The sequence below is a fragment of the Scatophagus argus genome, chromosome 12, assembly GCF_020382885.2.
Source record: "Scatophagus argus isolate fScaArg1 chromosome 12, fScaArg1.pri, whole genome shotgun sequence".
Lineage (NCBI taxonomy): Eukaryota > Metazoa > Chordata > Actinopteri > Scatophagidae > Scatophagus > Scatophagus argus.
Genome location: NC_058504.1, coordinates 14,374,239 through 14,396,257, shown reverse-complemented (window position 1 = coordinate 14,396,257; position 22,019 = coordinate 14,374,239). Strand labels below are relative to the sequence as shown.

The following is a 22,019-nucleotide window of genomic DNA, read 5'->3' as shown; positions in this document are numbered from 1 at the left end:
GATACTAAAAATAAATCAATCTGAAATGTATTTCAAACATCTCACAGGATTAAAACAAATATTGTTACACCTTTACTCAACATCTTTTATCTTTGATCTCTGGTAGGTCACCTATGCCCTGACAGGTGAGATTTGTTCCTCTCTCTAGATGCCCTTCATTCCAGCTTCCCATTGTGTCCGACATGCAGACAGTGCGTTTCCTTCCTGTCTTTGTTAAGGTTCCCCATATGTAGCCAATAAACAGGGATTATTGGCTGAAGATGGATGTACACTGTTGAAGGGACAGCTTGAGTAAGAAGAAATGTGTTTGTGAAAATTCCTGAAATGCCTTGCAGAGGTAAACTGGTCCAAGTGTAGACTGACCCCAGTGCGGCAGGAACACCAGCTGTTATGTGAAAATTGACATAATATTAGACAGTGCGACCCAAAAAAAAAAAAAAAAAGCAAAAACACAACTTTCTGTTTAAACACCTTTTTGAATGAGCTTGGATTTAATCTTTGACAAGATGTGGCAGTAAATTGCCTTGCAGTTTTCACAGCAAATTTTATAATGTTAAATCAACTCTGAGAGAGTCAGTTCTAACACTATGCTGGTATTTATTTTGTCCCAAATTTTGCAGAGTTAACTTGACACTTCCTAAAGTGTTACTAACAACTCAGTTCCAGTGTTAAAATTACTCTATCCTGAGTTAACAATGAACTCTGTGTAACACTAGAGATAGAAGTCCATGAGGATGCAATAGGAGAGGCATGGTTTCATAACTCTGTGGGAGTTGAGTCCCAAACTGTGTAAAAGAGTTGGTGTCATTGGGTGATGCAATGACACCAACTCTTTTACACAGTAGGTTAAATCAACTTTTAACAGTGTCATTTCAACTCTATATTTTAAAATTGGAAAATGAACTCTGAGAATTTTGCTGTGTTCTACTGTGATGTTGGACTTGTTAGTTTACCCTGCTGATTTATGCTGCATACCTTCTATCCATATGACTCAGTCAGAGGTGTTGCTTCCACTGGTATGGTCTGAATGACTGAGAACTGACTGATTGCACATTGTTTTCTGTTTCTATTTTAGACAGTGGTTGTTTGGCTCCCTACAGCACACCTGCTAACTAATGTCTGCAACAATATCTATCACATAACCCTCATTGTGAGGGTTATATCAATCCATCAAGAGTCTCAAATCATACCGCAGGATATGATGGAATTACACTCATATCCAGTATGCACTGCTGTACTTTTCTGTTGTTTTACCAGCACCTGCTGTGATTCTATAATATGGAGGCCTAAGATTTGTTGTTGTTGCACCTGCAGATGAGCTAAAAAGTGATCAATTTGAACTTCATCACTTTACTGTGCATATGACTTGAATGCTTTTATTTTCATGTTGTGGTGGTTGCTAAATAAACCTGGTAATATTCACCATATGCATTAAAACAGCATGGAAGCACGAGTGTGTGTGAGAGAGACCACTTGCACACAGATAGAACACAAATTTTCTCATGAACCTTGACTCTTGCTGTGTTTGGCGCTGAGGACTCATGGCCTTGAGTTGATTCACAGTATTGTGGCTGAGTCAGGCTCTGTCTGCTTGGACACACAGACAGGAAAAAACACTCTGATAGAAGCTGTGGGGGTTTAGCCAACAAGGGGACTTAAACTTTCAACCTGCACTTGTTTAACTTGTTTGGCCCTGCTTGGGTGAATTTATATCCCTGTTTTTAGCTTATACTTTACTTGAATGGATGAACTTTATAACTTGAAGTTGCAGGCTCAGCTATCGCAAACCTGCAGTAAGTCCCAACTTTCTATATCACTGCCCTGAGAGTCTGTCTTCAGGATAATCTTTTCCCATACTGGTCCTCTGCTCATGTCCTTGCATGGTTTTCTCAGCATCTTCATCTCCTGTGCTAGTAGGACGGGTGGCCAGGCCATGTGAGAAATGAAAAGAGGACTTTGTTTCCCAGTGGAGAGAAAGAGTTGGATCTGGATCAGCCTCGGGTCAGGAGGACTTCTCTTCTGTATACCCCTAATCATCTTTCCTTTAAGGGCATGTTTATGTTTGCACATTTTTCCCTCTTCGATTGTGCTGAAGGAGGCTGAACTCATGAGAATTCCGCTGGTTAAATCTCTTCGTACCCAGCACTGCCTCTCTTCCTCATGCTGTGTAGGCATGGAGGCACAATCTCCTCATCCTACCTTTCTCATGCCCATTTTTAGGCTATAATCTGCCACACAACTACACAACATAGATGACTACAAATATTTTCAAGTGGCAAGTCATTGATCCAGAAAAGATTGTGGAAAACTCTGTTTGCAGCTGTGTGTTTCATAAAGATGCTGAAGTGAGTAACCGTAGTCGTGGGAGGAGGTGTTACAGAGAAGTACATGAACACAGAGAATGTTCAGAATAAAATTACAATGATTCACTCTACATCCTTTAAATGTAGACAGAGTGAACACTATCTGAAAATCATGCAGGCAGCTGTACTGCTGAGTGTGAGATGTATTTCTGTCTGGAGAAGTTCTCAGCATCCTGTCCACTGCAAGTTTGTCCATTCTTGTTTCAAATTCTTACTTCATTTCCTTTCTTTCACTTCCACCCGGTTTCCTATCTGTACTTATCTCGTATCCTCTTTAGTGCATTTGAACTAAAAATCTCCACTCATTCCCCTTAATTACTGTCCCTCTTCCTTGTCCTCAACCTCATCCAGCTCTGTGTCTTCCAGGAGAGCTTTGAGGCGTTTCCGCTCCCAAACTCCCCTTGAGCTCTGGTCTCCCTAGTTGGATATTAATAGGAGAGAGGAGGGGGGAACATTAAGACACTCTCCCAGGAGACATGAGGGTGGAAAGTAAGAAGTGGGGAAAGGGCCGGGACTCCATAGTCGCCGGGAGCAGCATCCATAAATCTTTCATGCATAAATTGCACACACACTCTCAGACATATGCACACAGACTAGAGTATGTTCTTGCAAAGAGAAAACGAAATAAAATAATAGCGAGAAAGAGACCCACTCCACATTCCATGTGAAAACTATTTACACTTACCCACAAAAATACCACTTACCCCAAAATCTAGCAATGCCTGATCCTTTCAAAGCACGATGACAAATAACTAAAAAATAAATCTGTTTTAAGATGTGACAATGCTATACTTTTGGTTAGATCATGTTTTGGGTTAAATACACTATATAGACAAAGGTATTGGGATACCTGACCATTAATGACATTGCATTCTAAATACACAGACAGCTTTGCTGGCATAACAGCTTCCACTCTTCTGGGAATCTTTCCACAAGATTTTGTGTTTTCTGTGGAAATTTTTGCCCATTCATGCAGTAGAGCATTTGTGAGATCAGACACATGTTGGACCAAAAGGCCTGGCTCACAATCTCTGTTCCAGTTCATGCCAAAGGTGTTGGATGGGGTTGAGGTCAGGACTCTGTGTGGCCCAGTCAAGTTCTTCCACACCAGACTCATCCAACCACGTCTTCATGGACTTTGCTTTGTGCACTGGAGCACAGTCATGCTGGAATAGAAAAGGACCTTCCTCAAACGGTTGCCACAAAGTTGAAGCACAGCATTGTCCAAAATGTCTTGGTATGCTGAAGCATTAAGATTTCCCTTCACTGGAAGTAATTGGGCCAGTCCAACACACTACTTTGTTAGGATTAGGGAAGTTTTGTCATCATGGTTACAATAAGGGTTACAGAACAAGGGTATCCTGCATTTAAGTCTGACATTTTGTTGTCTGAACCATCCACCCTAACCTTCTCTACACACACACACACTCCTCAGTTCTGTAATGCCATCATTTGACTTCCTCCTTTGCTTCAGTCGTAATTACTGTGGCCAATAGAGGGCATTATCACTTACTTCAGGGTACTTGTACACTTTGCAAAAGCTGCACTGTAACCTCCTAATGTACAAATACACAACACATCACAGAATGGTGGAGACTTGAGTTGGTCAAAAGGGTCTCAACTCAATATTGCAAGACCTCAGTATTTACTGTGGTAATATTTACTCTAAGCACTTCCTGGTGGTCTTTGTGACTTTTTTTTAATCTTCTCTAAGTGATAGTGTTGACAAGTGGAGGTAAAAACAAGCTGTCGTCGGAGGTGAGCAGAGGGCGGATGAAACCTGTCAAACCAAAATATTTGTTCAACGTTGTGACCACAAGGTCTTGAACATGTTGAATAAATGAATACATTTCAGCTGGTAGCTGAGTGGAATCTCACAGTGATTTATGCGGGCATACATGAAGAGTTACAATAAACCCTCTTTTGCATTGTAAAGTTTGTATCAGTCATCCTGATGTGCAGAGTTGTAAACAAACACGTATTCGTGCGCTTTAGGGGGAGTAATTGAGTAATTATTAATTAATTAATTAGATAAAAATTCTGTTCTCCAATATCTCCTCCAGTAGATGGTTTGTGTCTTACACAGACACTTTTTAGAGGTAGAGGTCATCTGATGGACCAAGGAGTTGTTTGACAGCTCAGCATGTTTGCTCCAGAGTTAACAGAGGATCTCTAGTGTCAGCAGTATTGCAAATCAATGCTTTCTCTCATCTGCATGCAGTGATGGATCGCTTTAGGAAACCTCAAAGTGACAAAAAGTGAAGCTGTGATGTATGTATTGTATTGTATTAGCTTTCCAATCATTTTTTACCTATTTTACATTTCATGGAGCAAAATCAAGATCAGTCTCTCTGTACTTCAGTTCTTCCAAGAGTCTGACCTCTGTTGTCTCACTTCTCCTTTCCTGCTTGCTCCTTTTTTTAAATCAACATCAGCAAATGTCACCCAACCATAGGCTGCCAGTGGCAACTTTGGACCAGACCAATTATTCTGCTCTAAAGGCTTCCTTTAAAGCTTTATCTGTTGAACACACTGACACTGACTCCAATTTGAACCTAAACAGGAAATCAAAGTAAACAAGACTCCACTTGCACAGTTCAAGAGAGTAACTTGTAAATCTTACAATCCCTGTTATAGTGAATGCACAATGGTATTTATTCTCATGATTCAAAATACCATAGAGAGGAACTTGATGTGAGAAGTTTTTTATAACCTCAGTTAACTTCTTTCTATCATCTATACATTGTTTGATTTAAAACAAATAAGCAAGAAAATCCCTAAAACGAGCAAGTCACCGTTGCGTCGCCATATTCACGGCTAATGAAAGGTTTTACTTTCATTGTTTACTGCCGGTCAGGGACAATCTAAGAATGGAGTCAGACTGGCAAAACAACTGACAATACATATCATTGTGGGAGGACAGTGATCTATGGAGCACTATAGCAGCTCAGTGGTGGCTGACAGTGTTGACAAGTGGAGGTGGAGATGGGCCTGTCAAAGGTGAGCAGAGGGCAGATAAAAGCTGGCAAAGACAAAATGTTTTTCTTAGGCTGCTGTCCTCATATATACACAATGACTCTTCCTTTCCATTATGGTCATATAACAATGACCTTTAACATACACGCATAGATTTACATGTGAATATACATTACAGATGTACTAAAAGCCAGGGTAGGATGAAATACAAGACTGTGCAATGCAGACAGATGTTTAACATCTTTGCCTCTGCTGAATTTAATTCTGTACATTTTACAGATTACCTTGGTTGGATCTGTACTGACTATACATGCTGCAGACAGCGCTCTTGATTTTATGGGTGGAGGAGCTCTATATGTAGGCTCAGCAACATCTACCTTCTCCTCTATTTTTTCAAATACATGTTGGAAAATGGGGTAGGACTGTGGAGGTAACTATGTAGGTAATAGTGGGACACTGACAACAAAACTAAGTAGAGCTAACTAGATCTTTCTGTCTGCAGAAAAGAGAGTAGCCTGACAGATTATGCAAAGCCTTGTAAAACATCTATACAATTGAAACAATCACATCAAAGCAGGGCCTACTTCTACTCTTACAATATAGGCTAATTTAATGTGGCTAGCATGTGAAACCTGATATCCCAGTCACACAAGCTCCTCTACATCTTCCAAGGGGACAGATAATGTGCTAAAATATCAGTAAATAGTGTTCCATTTCCCCATTGTTACTTCTGCAATTGACTGAGGAGTGAGCACAACATGTTAGTTAGTATACATGTATATATCCCATATGTATATATACCACTGTATACATACACACACACACACTACCAGTCAAAAGTTTTAAAACACCCCAATTTTTCCAGTTTTTTATTGAAATTCAAACAGTTCAAGTCCAATGAATAGCTTGAAATGGTACAAAGCTAGGTGGTGAACTACCAGAGGTTAAAAAAAAGTAAGATTACCCAAAACTGAAAAATAATGTACATTTCAGAATTATACAAAATTGTCTATTTCAGGGAACAAGAAAACAACTTAAAGCTGTTCTGCAGCAAGGGAGGTTGATCAAACCTTGAAAGTTGATGCCACCAGTTCCTACAGGTGTCCAGTTTTCTTGATTACAACCCTCTCTGTCTACATAAAAGTAGTGTTGGAACACATTTCATTACCATACCCTCGTGAGCATTATTTGAACAGTATTGTACTGCAGAAAGTTGTGTGTTGCTCTGAAATGGCTAGAAAAAGGCAATTAACAATGGAAGACAGACAGACCACCATAACAATTAAAAATGTAGGTCTTTCTTACAGAAAAACTGAGAAGAAAGTCAAGGTGTCAGTGAGTACAGTTTCTTTCACCATCAGAAGGCACTCAGGAACTGGGAGAAACTCTGACAGGAAGTGATCTGGCAGACCCAAAGCCACAACAGAATCAGAAGACAATTTTCTGAGAGTCAACAACTTGCGTGACAGGCGGCTCACACGACAGCAGCTTCAAGCACAGCTTAGTAGTAAACAAGTCTCAGTTTCAACTGTGAAGGGAAGACTTTGAGCTGCAGGTTTGACAGGTCGAGTTGCAGCAAGAAAGTCATTGCTAAGACATCAGAATAAGAAAAAGAGGCTTGTCTGGGCCATGAAGCACTGCCAATGGACTACTGAAGACTGGAAGAAGGTGTTATGGACTGATGAATCAAAATTTTAAATCTTCAGTTAATCACGCAGGATATTTGTATGCTGTCGAGTAGGTGAAAGGATGGTTAATCAGTGTGTGACATCAACTGTCAAACATGGAGGAAGAAGCGTGATGGTCTGGGGCTGTTTTGCAGGATCCAGGGTCAGTGACTTGTACAGAGTGAGAGGTACCATGAACCAAAATGGCTACCACATCATTCTGCAGCACCATGCAGTACCCTCTGGTATGCGCCTAGTTGGTCAGGCGTTCACCCTACAGCAAGATAATGACCCGAAACATAAGTCCAAGCTATGCCAGAACCGCCTTAGGAAAAAAGAAAAAGATGGTGAACTTGAAAACATGGAGTGGCCAGCAAAGTCGACAGACTTAAACCCCATCAAGCTGGTTTAGGATCAACTGGACCGAAGAGTGAAAGCAAAGCAACCTATAAGTGTCACACATTTATGGGAACTTCCGCAACATATTTGGGCAGAACTTTCTGAGAAATATTGGATTTCCGTTGTTAAATATTCATGCTATTTGGATTCAGCTATTATGCATTATGCACATAGACACCCTGAGACACTAACTTGCAGCCTCAGTAGTGTGTGTGCTTGTGAAACAAGAATAAGACAGAAATGCAGGACAAATAAGGGAGAAACTGCACTGGGAAACGTCAATTCAAATTGTTGCATTAGAAAGAAACTGATTGATGAGGAGCAAAAAAAAAAAAAAAAAAAAGAACAAAGTGGCCTCAGTATCATAAGGAATGTGAACTGATAAGGTGGATCATTTCAAGTTTAACAGTCACTTTGAGGAGCCTCATAGGCTTTAAAGGATATGATAAAGGTTCTTGTTTTCACTCGTAAAGGATTGCAAATAGCTAGGAAAAGAAAAGAGAATGGAGTATGTGCTTGGAAGTAAGATGGTGAGATAAAATTAAGTCATTTTGTGATGGAAGCTAGAAAGGAAAAAAAACTCAGTGACCATGACTGTGCTCCAGTGCACAAAGCAAAGCTCCATAAAGACCTGGTTGGATGAGTTTGGTGTGGAAGAACTTGACTGGCCTGCACAGAGTCCTGACCTCAACCCCATCCAACACCTTAGAACGTAGATTGTGAGCCAGGCCTTTTGGTTCAACATCAGTGCCTGACCTCACAAATGCTCTACTGCATGAATGAGCAAAAATTCTCACAGAAAAACTCCAAAATCGTGGAAATTGTGGAAAGCCTTCCCAGAAGAGTGGAAGTTGTTATGGTGGCAAAGCTGTATTTAGAGTGTGATGTCAGTAGTCCCTCTTGGTGTCATGGTCAGGTGTCCCAATACCTTTGTCTATTTGGCACTTCGGTTCTGTATCCCGTGAACGGTGACATAATTGATTTTGTTCATTTTTAGACAAGACAAGACTTCCACTTCTCAAGAACTGCTTGCGTCAACGTGTGACACTCAGCCATGAGGTTTCCTGTTTCCTGTCTGTGTCAACTTATTCTCATTGGTGGAAAGTAATAAAGTACATTTACTCAAGTATTGTACTTCAGTACAAATTTGAAGTACTTGTATGTGGGTATTTTTGTTTTATGTCCCTCTACTTCTACTTGAGATGGTAATTTATAAAAATGTTTTACTTAACTACATTTATCTGACATCTTTAGTCATCATTTACTTTACAAATAAAGATTTATGCAAGCAAAAAATATTAAAATGAATAAGTGCAGCTGAAACAATTAAGCTGATAATTGATCATTGGACAGAATTTTTTCAGCTTCTTAAATGTGAGGATTTGCTGTTTTTCCTATTAATTATAATTTTTTAATTTTAATAATAAAACGGTTTGCACTATTGCATGGCCCAAAGAAGCATTTAATGGAGAAAATAACCAGCAGATTAATTTGTTATGAAAATAATATTTTTTTATAGTCTATACAAATTTTTCTAAATAAGCTCTACTTCAACCAACTACACTAAAATTCTGCTTTTATGTTAATGCATGAATCATAACAATTTAATGACATAATAAACAATACTTTAACAGTCACAGGTGACAAATTTCTACAAAGAGTATCTACACTGAGTTTACTTCTAATACTTTAAGAACATTTTCTTCATTATACTTTCATACTTTCACTTGAGTAACATTTTCAATGCAGAAACTTAACGAAGTATTTTTATAGTATGGTAACAATACTTTTACTGAAGTAATGGATCTGAGTACTTCCTCCACCACTGCTTATTCTGGCCTCTTTCAAACTTCCCACATTGAATAATGAGTCATTGTTTGTTGTATTTATATTCACTGGTGGCCTGTATGTGGACAAGGGTAAATTCAAATCTGGTTTAAAACAGCAGATAAGACACATCCTTTGATCAGTGTTGACATTGTGTATCAGTATAATACAGACAAATGTAGACAAGTCTATTGATTTCCTTCCTGATTTTCAAAAAGGGAAGTTGAACCTTGGAGTGTGTGGGGGGAGAAACTCATTTTATCTTCACTTCAGGACATTGTTATACAATAGCCTACACATATGCATGCTCTTTGTTATTTTTTCCTCTCAGTCCTGACCCAAGGTAAGTCAATATTCTGAGCTTTTCTTGTATTCAGAAAGTGTGGTGGTGGTGTGTGTGTGTACAGGAGGATGATTTTATTTGTGGGTATTTCTGAATTACAGCTGCAATCTGCATCATCCAGTTTGATCAAAGTCTTTGGTGTCCTCCACAGTGTCTTCAAGCACCCTCAAAGTTATTGGCTTCTTTGGGGACAATGTAACATTGCCCTGTTCATATGACACCAAAACGTACGGCGCTCTGGGTTTCTGCTGGGGACGAGGGACTCTGCCGATGTCCAAATGCTCCAACACCATCCTCTCCTCCGATGATGGGACTGTGTTTTCCAGGCAGTCCCTCAGGTACCAGCTCCTGGGCAGGGTGACAGACGGAGACGTGTCCCTGACCGTCTTGAATGCTCAGTGGAGTGATGCTGGGGTGTACGGCTGCCGGGTCAGCATCCCAGGATGGTTCAATGACTACAAGGTCAACACACACCTGGTCATTGAGGAAGGTAATGATAATCCTGAATGTCATCCATGTTGCTTATGAACTTTGTTATCCAGCTTTAAGTGATTTCTTTCATTCCAGCTCCTACAGAAGAAGCTGTTACAGAGGACTGGACACTTACTACTAGTGGGACACAAGGTAAACAATCATGTTTACCTTGTAAATAAATAATGTTGAAAAGTAGTGAGTCTGCAAATATTAATGTCTTTAAGAAGCATTTTCCCAGAAATTAAACATACAGCAGTTCATTGCACTTAAGCTTAAGTGTTGTTTCAGATGTGCTCACAGTTTCAACTCCTTACAGAAATATTGACAACATCTTCACTTCTAAATGTAGAAGTTGATGACCTTACATTTGACTTAATTGGAACTCCAACAGCTGAGGTATTGTACTGTTTGTTTTGAAAGTGAAGAAATATAATGTTTAAAAAGAGCACAGCACAAAATGTATCCAGGTAATTATCTTTGTTACTGCACAGGAGGACTCAGGTGACTAAAATAAAAACCTAGGGTGTTTTTGTGTTGATGGTAATGTTTTTTTAATCAATAATGTAAAGAAAAACTAGATAATTATTGCAATAAGACTTTAAAATCAGCCCATAGCTCTGCACTCACATCTGGCACATATGGAAAAATGATGTGACAAAAACATGCCATTAAAATGCAATTAAAATTAAAATTAGCTTTTTTTTCTTTCTTTCTTTTTTTTGGATTTAGCCTGGAAGTGAGAAATGAAGTGTACACAAATATATTTCATTGTTCAATATGCTGTGAATTTACGCACATATTTTAAACTATGTGCTAATTAGTTTGAAATATGTGACCCAGTCCCTCACGATAAGCTTCATTTTCATTGTAGAAAAAATTTGAAGCCTTCCCAGGAGTGGTAAACATTGGCAGGACGACAGCTATTTTCATCTTCACCATAGTCATAATCCTCGTCTTCGTTTTCTGTAAGTGTGGAATGGATTACGGCTTGTGAATCATGTGTCATTCAGATTCATTTAACACATTAAAAGTGGTTGAGCAGTTGAGGTCACCGTGTGTCTTCTTCTTTTGACCATATCATTTAATGTTTGCATTTCTTCAAAACAGGGAAAGGATTCCTGCAGAGGAGGACACTTCAACATCTCAACACCTCAGCTGTTGAAAACATTTATGAAAGTGCATGAGTGATGGTCAACAGCAGGAGAAATAAATTCTGCCGAACAAACTGCTATCTGAAGGCGTCTGCTTGTCATGTGCTGACTCTAGCTGCCTTTTGAAGTCTTATCTATTAATCTCTAAGAGGGCGGAAATACAATGTATTTCCCCAGAAAAGCAGCTTACAGTGTCCCTTTGGTCTCAGATTGCATTGAAAAAGGAGAGTGTGAGTAGCTGAGAAGATGCAAAAAATACCTGTGATAATAAGCTTTATTTTTTTCTGTTTTTCATCTCAAAATTGATCTCACAGTCCTGAAAAGCACATGGATACTTGAGGATATCTTGCCACCTACTGGACTTAATGCATTATTATCAACCTTCATCCTGAATACGCTTTGCAAACACAGTTTGGGAGGTGAAGGCAGACAGAGATAAAGGACAGCGTGGGAGAAATGTCTATTCCTGCTCTATTCCTACGTGCTTTGACAAAAGTGAAATCTGAGTTGTGTATTGAAATATTATGCCCACTAAAAAGTTCAATAAAAACACATTTTGTTGAGACTGAGTTTGGGTTTTTAATTAAAATGCTAAATGCACGCACTCAGTGCTAACTTAAATTCATTCTAAATTACATTTTGATTTATGATCAAATTGATTAATGGTTCACAACGATTCACTGAGGTCTCAGTGAGGTAAAAGAAATTTTGTGTTTCCCTATTCCTGTTCCTTCTAATATGAATCAGTTCAACACTTGTTTCTGTGCTGAGTGTGCATTTTTTCTATGAAGTAAAGTAAGTAAAATTGTTGCTGCTGCATTAAGTATCTTAATGGGGTATTTTTTTAACTATCCCAAATAAAAACAAACTTTTATAACATTACCCAGCTTGAGCAAAATGAGCTGAATGTAATTATCTCTGCCTCAGTATATACTGTATCTCCTTTGATTTGTTGCTCAGTTACACTTAAGGCTTAAAGACGTAAGGCTAAAAATCTAAATTAATTAAGTGAAATTTTCTATTAAGTAAAGTTAATGAAACTTTAAGGTTGAATCAAGATAATGACTTGAAATATTGTTAATTACACCAACATGTTTATGGGAGATGGGTGATCAAAGAGGAAGTTCTGTACTGAGTTACTAAACATCCAGCAAAGCCAAATGTTTACTCAGCAGTCGAAGTAACATACAACAGTTCATGATACCTGAGCAAACCAGGCTTTCTATTTTCATCGCTGTTATTTTACAGAACCTAATACCTTTATGGAAATTAAGATTATATCACATGCTTCTGATAAAAGTTAGTGTTTAAGTTAGCTTCAGAGTCCTTGGAGATATTTTGAGTATTTCATACTGGAACAAATTGTTTTCCGGCATGCGCTCAGTGAAAAAAAAAAGAAAAAGAAAAAAGCAGCACATTTTCTGCAGAATTTCTGTGGAAGGGAAGTTGTTCACCCAAGGGAAAATTTCCAAGTCTCAATGCTTAAAACTATAAATGTCTTTCTACCTTAATCACTACCTGTATTGAGAAAAACAGAATTGAAGACAGTGTGTTGATGCCTTAATCCTGTCTCTCATAATCTTCACTTTTAGATAATAATAATAATAACAATTATTATTATTATTATTATTATTATAACAATTATTGTTATTATCTATCTATCTAAAGTCCCTTAGAACAGTGATATTCAAAGTGGGGTTCCCCAGCAAAAGGGGGCATAACTTTACTCACTATAATTGCACCCATAAGTAAAACAATTATAGAATTTATGACTATGCGTTTCATACATTTTCTGTCATAAAAAATCTTAAAGCTAAATTCCTATCTGATGTGGGACCCTGGGACAAAGTCTTATCAAATGAGGGTCTGTGATCTAATTTGTGTCAGTTTTGGGGCCCTTGTTATGAAAATGTTTGGAAACTACTGCATTAACATATCACTCAACATTTTGCATTTTTTAAAAAAACCAGGGACAGCATTTGTGTCCAAGGATTCACCTTAACTGGCGGAGAACTTTCATGACAGGATCCACCCCAGCCAGCATTACAACAATAACAAAGATCTGCAGATGTCCATGAGGAGCTCCTGTGTGAATCTCCTGTGTGTCCGTCATGATGTTTGGCGACTTCATTTATGTGTTTGGAGGAAACCTTTAAAACTTATCTGTTAATCAGAATGAAATGAAACATCAAATTCTCTGAAACAGCAGCTTGTGATGCCCCATTATTATCAGATTGCAGTGAAAACAGCAACTGTGTGTCATCTGTGGCACAGAAGATGCAAAAATATCATGGAGATTAATTAATTCTTGTTTTTTTCAATGGCAAATAATCTTACAGCATGAAAAAAAAAGCTTGTGATGGTTCATACCCGTGGACATGATGCCACCTTGTGGATTTAACATTATTGTGAAAATATTACAGGAAAAGATTCCAGTACAGTACAGTTTATACTCATCAGGGTCCACAGTTAGCTGATGAAAATGATGAATTATCAATCATACACACTATGCCCAATCTCAAAATTTGGAAATTTGGAATTATCTTTTGTCAAAATTGATTTAGTTTAATATTGTATAATAGTTTCGTTTCAAGACTTTTTAGGAACGAAAGAGAAAAATGTTCCACAAATGACAATTTTTTCATTAAGTCACTGTGAAATCTGTTGAATTTCGAATTTCACTCTCATATCTGTGACAAACAGTCAATCTCGATTTCTGTTCCAGTTCTGATTTTCACGTGAATTTCACTGAACACAGCTAACTTTTTTCTGAATCAGTGTAAACAAAGTCCAGGAAATAAGGGGAGGCGCACCTTTTTCTGACTTGCTCTTAGAGGCTACTCGTGTGAGTTATGAGTTACTGTGAGTTATTCTATAGCTCCTCTTGGATTTATGACGGAAAGGTCATTATGGAAAGATAATATGCTTTCAATCCTATAAACAGCTATAATAATGAAATCTACAGCCTTGTGTTTTTGAAAGTAGTGAGTAGTGAGCTGCACTAACTGTTTGTGGGAGTAATCAAGGAGGAAGTTCCCTATGGGGTTACTAAATATCAAACAGACTCAAATGTTTACTCAGCAGTCTAAGAAACACACAAAAGTCCACGACCCTTGATAAAAACAGGTTTTCTATTTTCAGTGTTATATTTCCAGATTATTCCAGGTGTATAAGATCATAAATCCTCAATGCTCACATGCTGTCTGAGTTTTTGAGTGTCTAGAATTATTTTCTAGATTTCCTGTAGGAACATATGAGTTGTGCTCATTTAAATTATCTGTTTGGATGTGTAAAGCAGTTCAAAAGAAGTTAAGGAAGTTAAGAGTTTGCATGGCCAAAACCTCATGAAAGTCCTGTCCCTGTTACTACTTGGACTGAGCAAGAGAACAGAGTACAGGAATGAAGATGGTGTTGATAACCTTGATTCTGTCTCTGTCTAATCATCAAAATGAAACAGTGTGCCACTTCTGGATTAAGGAACCAAAACCTCAGAGAAGGAAACAGATCTTTTCCACATTCCTCTTCTGCCAGCAGAAGTTGTTTGTGTGAGCATATCAAGGACAACATCATGTGATTTGGAAAGATTTCAAAGCTCAAATGATACTGTGGTTTGGTTTAGTGTCACTGAGTAGGTGAACTAAATCCTTTGACTCACCCAGATCCAAAAAATAAAATGATCTTTTCAGGCGGAAGACACATCCATCTGTGCTGCAGTCTCTTATTTATTCTACTTCTCGGTAAGATATTTTAATGGAATGAAGATTAAAATTTTTCATTTAATACATCTTATTGCCAACAGGACTTCCTACCTTCTCAGGTGGCGTCTGTGCAGAAAGCATCAAAGCCACAGTGGGAACAGATGTCACTTTGGCATGCAGCTACGATGCTCGGTACTATGGCAAGCTTTCTTCATGCTGGGGTCGAGGAGCCATCCCCAACAGCGGCTGCGCCAATGAGGTGATCAAGTCAGACGGGACATCAGTAACCAGCAGGCTGTCAGAACGCTACCTTTTCATGGGTAATCTTGGTGAGGGTGATGTGTCGCTGACCATCAGACAGGTTGAGGAGAGTGATTCGGGGATGTATGGCTGCCGTGTGGAGATACCAGGCTGGTTCAATGATCACAAACACCAGCTGACTCTGACTGTAGTGGCAGGTGAGACCCACATGAGTTTTAATATTATCAAACCCTATTTTAACAAAGTACATTAATATTCATGACAAAAATTCAGTGTCTAGTTACTGGGATTTTCCCAGTGACCCGCTGCTTGTTGGAAACGTCTGAGACAGTTCTCTCATTTGAGAAGCTGGAACAAGTGCATGTTTAACAAAATTAGCTTCATAAATGACTAAAATGATAAACTCATTGTTGAAACTGTTGGAAATATGTGGACAGATTAATCAGCTAATTGTTTCAGCACTATATTGCACCCCAGTAGAAAATAACAATGGACTAAAATACTTGCACTTTCCTTGAGTATTTCTATTTTATGCTTCATTTTACTTTTGCTCTGCTGCATTTTCTGCATTATATTTCTTACTTGAATACACGTGTTAGATAACTTCAAATATATGATACAAAACAAAATCAACAAAGAAATTATGATGAATGCAACATCAGATAAAATATGTAAAATAGTTTAAATTAGCCCCTCTTTTACCAGCTGCAGCACTAAAGTGATGTTCGCATTATGGATTCAGAATTATTATCCAAAAAGATAATAATAAAAATCTACATATTCCGCATAATAGGCACTAGTACATTTGGTTCTTTAAGTTTATTTTGATGCTAATGCTTACTAATGCCACTACTTACAATGCTTGCACTTTCAGTAAAGTAGAAATTTGAACACAGAACCTTAACTCGGGTGTCGTAACAGAATACTTCCGCACTGTGGTATTACTACTTTAAGTTCTGAGTATTTCTTCTACTACTGCAGCATTGTATTTAGTTCTTCTCTCTTTGTAGTACGCCCTAACCCTCTGCAGGTGGAGACAAGAGAGGTAAAAGAAAGAACGGTCACTGTTCGCTGGACTCCTGTGTTTGATGGCGGCAGGCCCATTAAAGCCTACATAATCGATATCAAAAACAAGCAGGGTAACTACAATAAAATTATCCCCATATTTCTTTGCTTGACTGAATTTGGACATTAGTCTTCTAGTTATGTCTTTTGAAATATATCTGTACAGCTTCCTGGGATACTGCAATTAGAACTGAAGTCTCAAATCCTGAACTGACTCAGCTGACTTTGATGGATTTGCGTCCAGCCAAAACCTACAACCTACGCATGTTTGCAGCCAACAGTGAGGGTGTGAGTGAGGCCAGCAATGTTCTGACAGTCACAACCAAAGAAGCAGGTACAGTCAGTCATTGTTTTCGAAATTATTAGAATAATGCAGAAGTAAAATTTTTGATGGATGGGCCCTTTATTGCTTGCTTTTCTTTCAGCACCGGACGGTCCTCCTCTGGATATGCAGCTGGAGGGTCTCACTTCTCACAGCATTAAAGTCACTTGGAAGGCAAAGTCACAATTTTTGAAACATTATTTGCACATTCCACAACATTTGAATGTTCAGTACTTGAATAAAAGGCTAATACACTAAATTGCACATACCTCCTGCGGAATTACATATCTTAAAAGAAACAGTGTGTTAAACTCTTCTGAAAGGGTTTGTTTTCTCTTGACTAGCCTCCAAGGCCTGATCTGAGAAATGGGGTTATTCGGAGTTACAGCATTAGCTACAGAGAGTATGACCCTGAAGACAGACACTTTAAAATGTGGCAGCACAGAAGTGTGCACGCAACACAGGAAGTAGAGAGCGTCGTCCTGAGCAACCTGAAACCCTCCACCAGCTATGGTGTGCTTATACAGGCCAAAACAAATGCAGGAATTGGACCTTCCTCAACTGCACCTCTCTGCTCCACTTTGGATGACAGTGAGTTAGGAAACACAAGAGGATGCCAAAATATGACTAAAAGCCTTATTATTATTGTTATTATTAATGCAGTTTAATGTCAAGTCATTTACCAAGATTGGAAAATGTGTTTTATTCTGTTTTAAGTTCACACAACTTCAACTGTATCAACTAGTGGGTCTACTTCTGCTCCTGCCACAGTGTGGATTCAAGACAGTACAAGTTTCACTTCAGGTATGTTGGTCACTTCAGGTCATATTGTCGTATATCTATGCCCTATAAAAATAACTTCATTGATTATCAGTGGAAAATTTATTTAATTATTTTCGCTCTTTCCCAAGTTCACACAACTTCAGTGTTTGAGCCCATTACTACTGCCACAGTCTGGGAAAACAACACTGCAAGTATAATGCCAGGTACTGCATATGTTTCACAGGATTTTTAGCCTTAGACATGAACCAGTGAAGCTATTTCCAAGGGATAACAAAATCCAAGTTTGATTACATGGGTTTGACTGTACGTGGTTATCAAACAAACTGAAAAATAAGATGAACATAAAAATGTTTTTCTTTGTGAAATATCTCTGCTGTGTGTCTCTTAGTGGCCCCTGATCCCCCAGTGGTTGAATTAAAGGAGGTCAAAGATAATACATTTTCTCTTTTATGGACTCCTGGGTTTGATGGTGACAGCCCAATTACTGGGTATTACCTGGAGTATAAAGCAGTTCATGGTAAGAGAAAATTTAAATTGAGTAATGAAATTATTGTAATTCAACTGTGAACGATAAACTTACATTCTCAACCCTTTGACCTTTTTTGTTTTTTTTTTTTTTTCATTTTTACACAGCCTCATGGGATTACACAAAGACAATTGTAGACTTTAGCGCCGACCAGAGAGAGGCCACAATAATTGAGATGAAACCCTCAACATACAACATCCGCATGTTTGCAAAGAATAATCTCGGCGCCAGCAAAGCCAGTAATGTCCTCACCATCACCACGGGAGCAACAGGTGTCCTGTTAATTCAAACTACTTTTTTTTATTCTCACTGTCTCAGTCGTGCAGTCAAGATAGTTATGACATAAAACATTAAATTTAAGTAGTTAAATTCCATAGAAAATTTCAATTTTATTTTATTACATGAGTTCAATGTTCATATTGAGCCAAACTGCATAAATTAAATCGCTTGAGTGTCTTTTATTACAGGAGACAGAATAACAAATTTGAGAGCATTACTTTTCAGTATAATACTCCAATAATAAGGGCTTGAATATGTTTACACAGACGTTCCAATTGACTTTACACATAATAACTGAATTGCACATTCGGCTCATGTACAAAATGGTGTTAATTTAATTTGACTAAAGTATTGAATTTATTCACAACGACTCAGCAAACATTTCAATTGACTCTTTGCTCTTTACATTGAACCTGTTTAAAAGATTAGACGAAAAGTTACACGTCATCCCAATTCTTAAAATCACTGTTATGAGCTTCTTCATTTCTTTGTTACTGCCATAAATCAGGCAGAACAGAACTAATGTGTTCATTGCTTTTTATCATAGTGTTGGTGCCTTCCCTTTTTCAGAGCAGAATAGAAGTAGAAGCCCTTATGAACAATGCAACCCAAACATACTGAATAATGCTTTATTATGGCATTGTATGAACCATCACACTGTTTGCACTACATCATTTCACTGTTTGCACTACATGTATATATATATATATATATATTTATATCTTTTCTTCCCTTGTAAATACTTTATTCTTCATTCTTTATTATTATTATTTGTTATTTTGTATTTTGTATGGTGCATAGGAGAGAGAAAAATCCAGAGTCAAATTCCTACACGTACTTACACGTACTTGGCAAATAAAGCTGATTCTGATTATGATTATAAAAGAATCACAGTTTCTCAGATCACAGAAACACATTTGATTCAGCCTGATATGTTCTCTGCTTGGATCTTTCTTAAATGTATGGTTTTTGTACGTTTAATTCCTCTTAGCTACACTTTGGTTTGTGGTTGTGCCTCACAGGTCATCAGACGGATGATCTCGTTACGACCACATCTACTGACTCCCATGCTACTGTAAGTACACAACTGAGGACTTCAATAACATTGTAAGCGACAATAAGTCCTGTATTGAAACTGAGTAAAATCACTTAAGTTTGATTAAGAAAATGTACAAAGCGTATGAACAGTAGAAGTGCTCAGTGTAAAAAACAAAATATAGAAAAAAATAGTCTCTGTCACTGTCATACTGTGACTTGTTGGGGATAAGTGGGTGGAGTTTTCCCAGCAGGCTCTGGGAGAGATCATGCGGTTAAGTTACAGACTTAAATAAACTGTGTTCATAGTGCCACATATGCAGTTTGTATATGGATGTAATGGTGCTGTTCTTTGCATCAACTCTAAAGTTTCAAGCAGGGTACAATTACTTTTGTTGAACCAGAAATTTTCTTGAACCACGAGTAAAGTGGTATTTAATGTTAATGACTTTTATCCTGTGAAAAGATACTAACATTAACAAATGTCATTTATTTAGTTTTATGGTTCTGCATCAGCACAGCTTGTTTGGGTGTTATTATTTGATATATGCTTGAAAACAAAGTAAATATGTTGAATTGCAAATAATGAAGTTTTTGTTATAGATTTGTTTATGATCAGTAATAATGAAAATAAATGTAAAGCTAAATTAAGTAATTAATTAATTAATTAATGAATCTTCACAATATGTAGGTGGAACTTTGACATCTTTTTGTATGATCAGTCAATTGCTGACTAGATTTCTGTATACTACCAGTGTCATTGTCGCTTATCATTTACTGTTGGGTAATTTACAGCAAAATGTCACATCTTCTTAACTCAACATTTGTCTCTGATACACTAATTGTTCATTACCGGCCCAGCAGTTTTTCTCAGATGTCAGGGGAGGCCAAAAGTGAACTTACATTTAGTCTATGAGGCGTTCAGAGACAAAACTCCAAATGAAAACTAATGTTTCTCTATATCTGGCCATTGTTGTTGAATCCTCTCTGCCAGTCTAGCGCTGTGGAAAGTCAAAGTGGTCACCTAGCGGCCATCGTGGTGCCAGTGGTGCTGGTGGTGCTGACTGTTGCCATAATAACCACATGGCAACTCAGACGTGAGTATTCTTAACATTGTGAACTGAACAAGTCGGCAAAATGCCTTTCTTTGATTTTATCCTCACGCTGTCTGTTCATAGGACTAAAACAGAGAAAGGGCAGCCTGAACATGTGAGTGGACTCAGTATTTGCACATTTATGTAGGGAATCAAACCACTTAACCATAATTGCCTCTCCTGAAATGAACAATGACTTTTTCTTGTCTGCAGGTGGTTGACCAATGGAGTGCTACGTTACAAAGGCTCTGAGTCACTACAAGAGCTGTGAAACTTTGTTTCTCTACAATTTAACCTCAAATCCCCCAGATGAACAGTACTTTTAAGTTGTGTGAAATGTGTCAAAAAAGAATGTATATTTGTGTCTATTTTGTCATTTGAGGAAGGTAACCACCTGTGTGTTTAGTTGATTCAAACTAATCAAAGGAACAAATAATTAACAAATAAATTATTATACAGTAACTTCCAATATGTATTGTGCTTTACAAAAAGCCATTTCAATATTCTCAATATTAGTTCACCCATTATTTCTTTGTTTTCTCTCTTTCTAAAAATATATATCTATTATTCACATTTTTTAACATTAAAAGGAAATTAAATTGCTTGTTTCATTTAATTTTAAAAGTGACTTCTGAATCTGTAATGAAATGTCATATCTTTGCTATTTTGACAATAAAGTTCCATGGTGTTTGTTTATCAACATGTACTTTATTTTATTGTGCTAACCATTTTGGTTCAGCTAGAACATCCATCCATCCATTTTCTATACCAATTATCTGTCAGGGTCGCAGCTGGAGCCTATCCCAGCTGACTACGAGCTAGAGGCGGGGTACACCCTGGACTGGATGCCAGTCAGTCGCAGGGCTGACACACAAAGACAGGCAAACACTCATGCACACTCTTACAGCTGGGGGCAATTTAGAGTAGCCAATTAACCTCATGTGCATGTTTTTGGTATTGTGGGAGGAAGCCGGAGTACCCGGAGAAAACCCACGCAGGCACAGGGAGAACATGCAAACTCCACATAGAAGGGCCCAGACCGGGATTCGAACCTGGAACCCTCTTGCTATGAGGTGACAGTGCTAACCACTGCACCACCATGCTGCCCTCAGACAGCACAAGCACAAGAAAATTAACTTATTTAATTTATTCATTTACTTATTGTTTGCCAGCTACAAGTTGTGCAGGATGTGGCTGTAGAAAAATATACTAAGAAGTCAAAAGGTAGTTTATGAGTACAGTGTGATTCAAGTGATTCAAGTTTGGTTCAAATTTTTAATAAAAAAATTAATTTCCATAACCCTCACAATCACTGATCACCAGTGTCCACTTACAACCACAAGAGGGTACCAGAGGCCCATTAGTGAGTTGACATAATACTCTCCAGAGCTCACTCAGGCCTCAAATCATCATCCATCCTCAGGGGCAGGCACGGCAGCCAGCTGGATTTCCATCCATCTGTCCTGTAAATCTCTTAATTGTCCTAATTAAGGAGATGAGGAAGGGGAGGAGATCTGATACCTCTGTGGGACTTTGAGGCAGCTGCCTGTAACGGAGTCTCCCCCTAATAGGGCATCATGGGCGGGGGTGGGGTGGGATGGGGATCAAGCTCGTGTCTCAGCAGCAGACCACAATAAGGATCTGTGTTTGTATGTGTATTGATGGATGTATGACAGGCTTCCACTTCCTTTTCTGCTTGTCTAAAACCTTTTGAAAGAAGGGTTCCAACTAAGCCACTGATGAAGGAACTGTTGCT

The 22,019-nt window shown here is 38.2% G+C and overlaps 2 protein-coding genes across 2 annotated transcripts; both read left to right on the top strand.

Moving 5' to 3' along the window:
• The first annotated feature begins 9,381 nt into the window (after positions 1–9,381).
• Positions 9,382–11,763, top strand: LOC124068039 (T-cell immunoglobulin and mucin domain-containing protein 4-like). The gene is made up of 6 exons (XM_046405926.1): positions 9,382–9,575; positions 9,727–10,065; positions 10,143–10,199; positions 10,366–10,445; positions 10,921–11,014; positions 11,157–11,763. Exons 1-6 carry the CDS (start codon positions 9,533–9,535, stop codon positions 11,231–11,233), a joined length of 690 nt encoding a protein of 229 aa, XP_046261882.1. The 5' UTR covers positions 9,382–9,532; the 3' UTR covers positions 11,234–11,763.
• A 2,967-nt stretch (positions 11,764–14,730) lies between these two features.
• LOC124068038 (Down syndrome cell adhesion molecule homolog) lies at positions 14,731–20,959 on the top strand. Its single transcript, XM_046405925.1, has 14 exons — positions 14,731–14,937; positions 15,018–15,356; positions 16,170–16,298; positions 16,391–16,558; positions 16,650–16,720; positions 16,891–17,137; positions 17,264–17,350; positions 17,458–17,532; positions 17,718–17,846; positions 17,963–18,127; positions 19,157–19,209; positions 20,164–20,266; positions 20,348–20,378; positions 20,477–20,959. Exons 1-14 carry the CDS (start codon positions 14,874–14,876, stop codon positions 20,532–20,534), a joined length of 1,719 nt encoding a protein of 572 aa, XP_046261881.1. The 5' UTR covers positions 14,731–14,873; the 3' UTR covers positions 20,535–20,959.
• Positions 20,960–22,019: the final 1,060 nt, after the last annotated feature.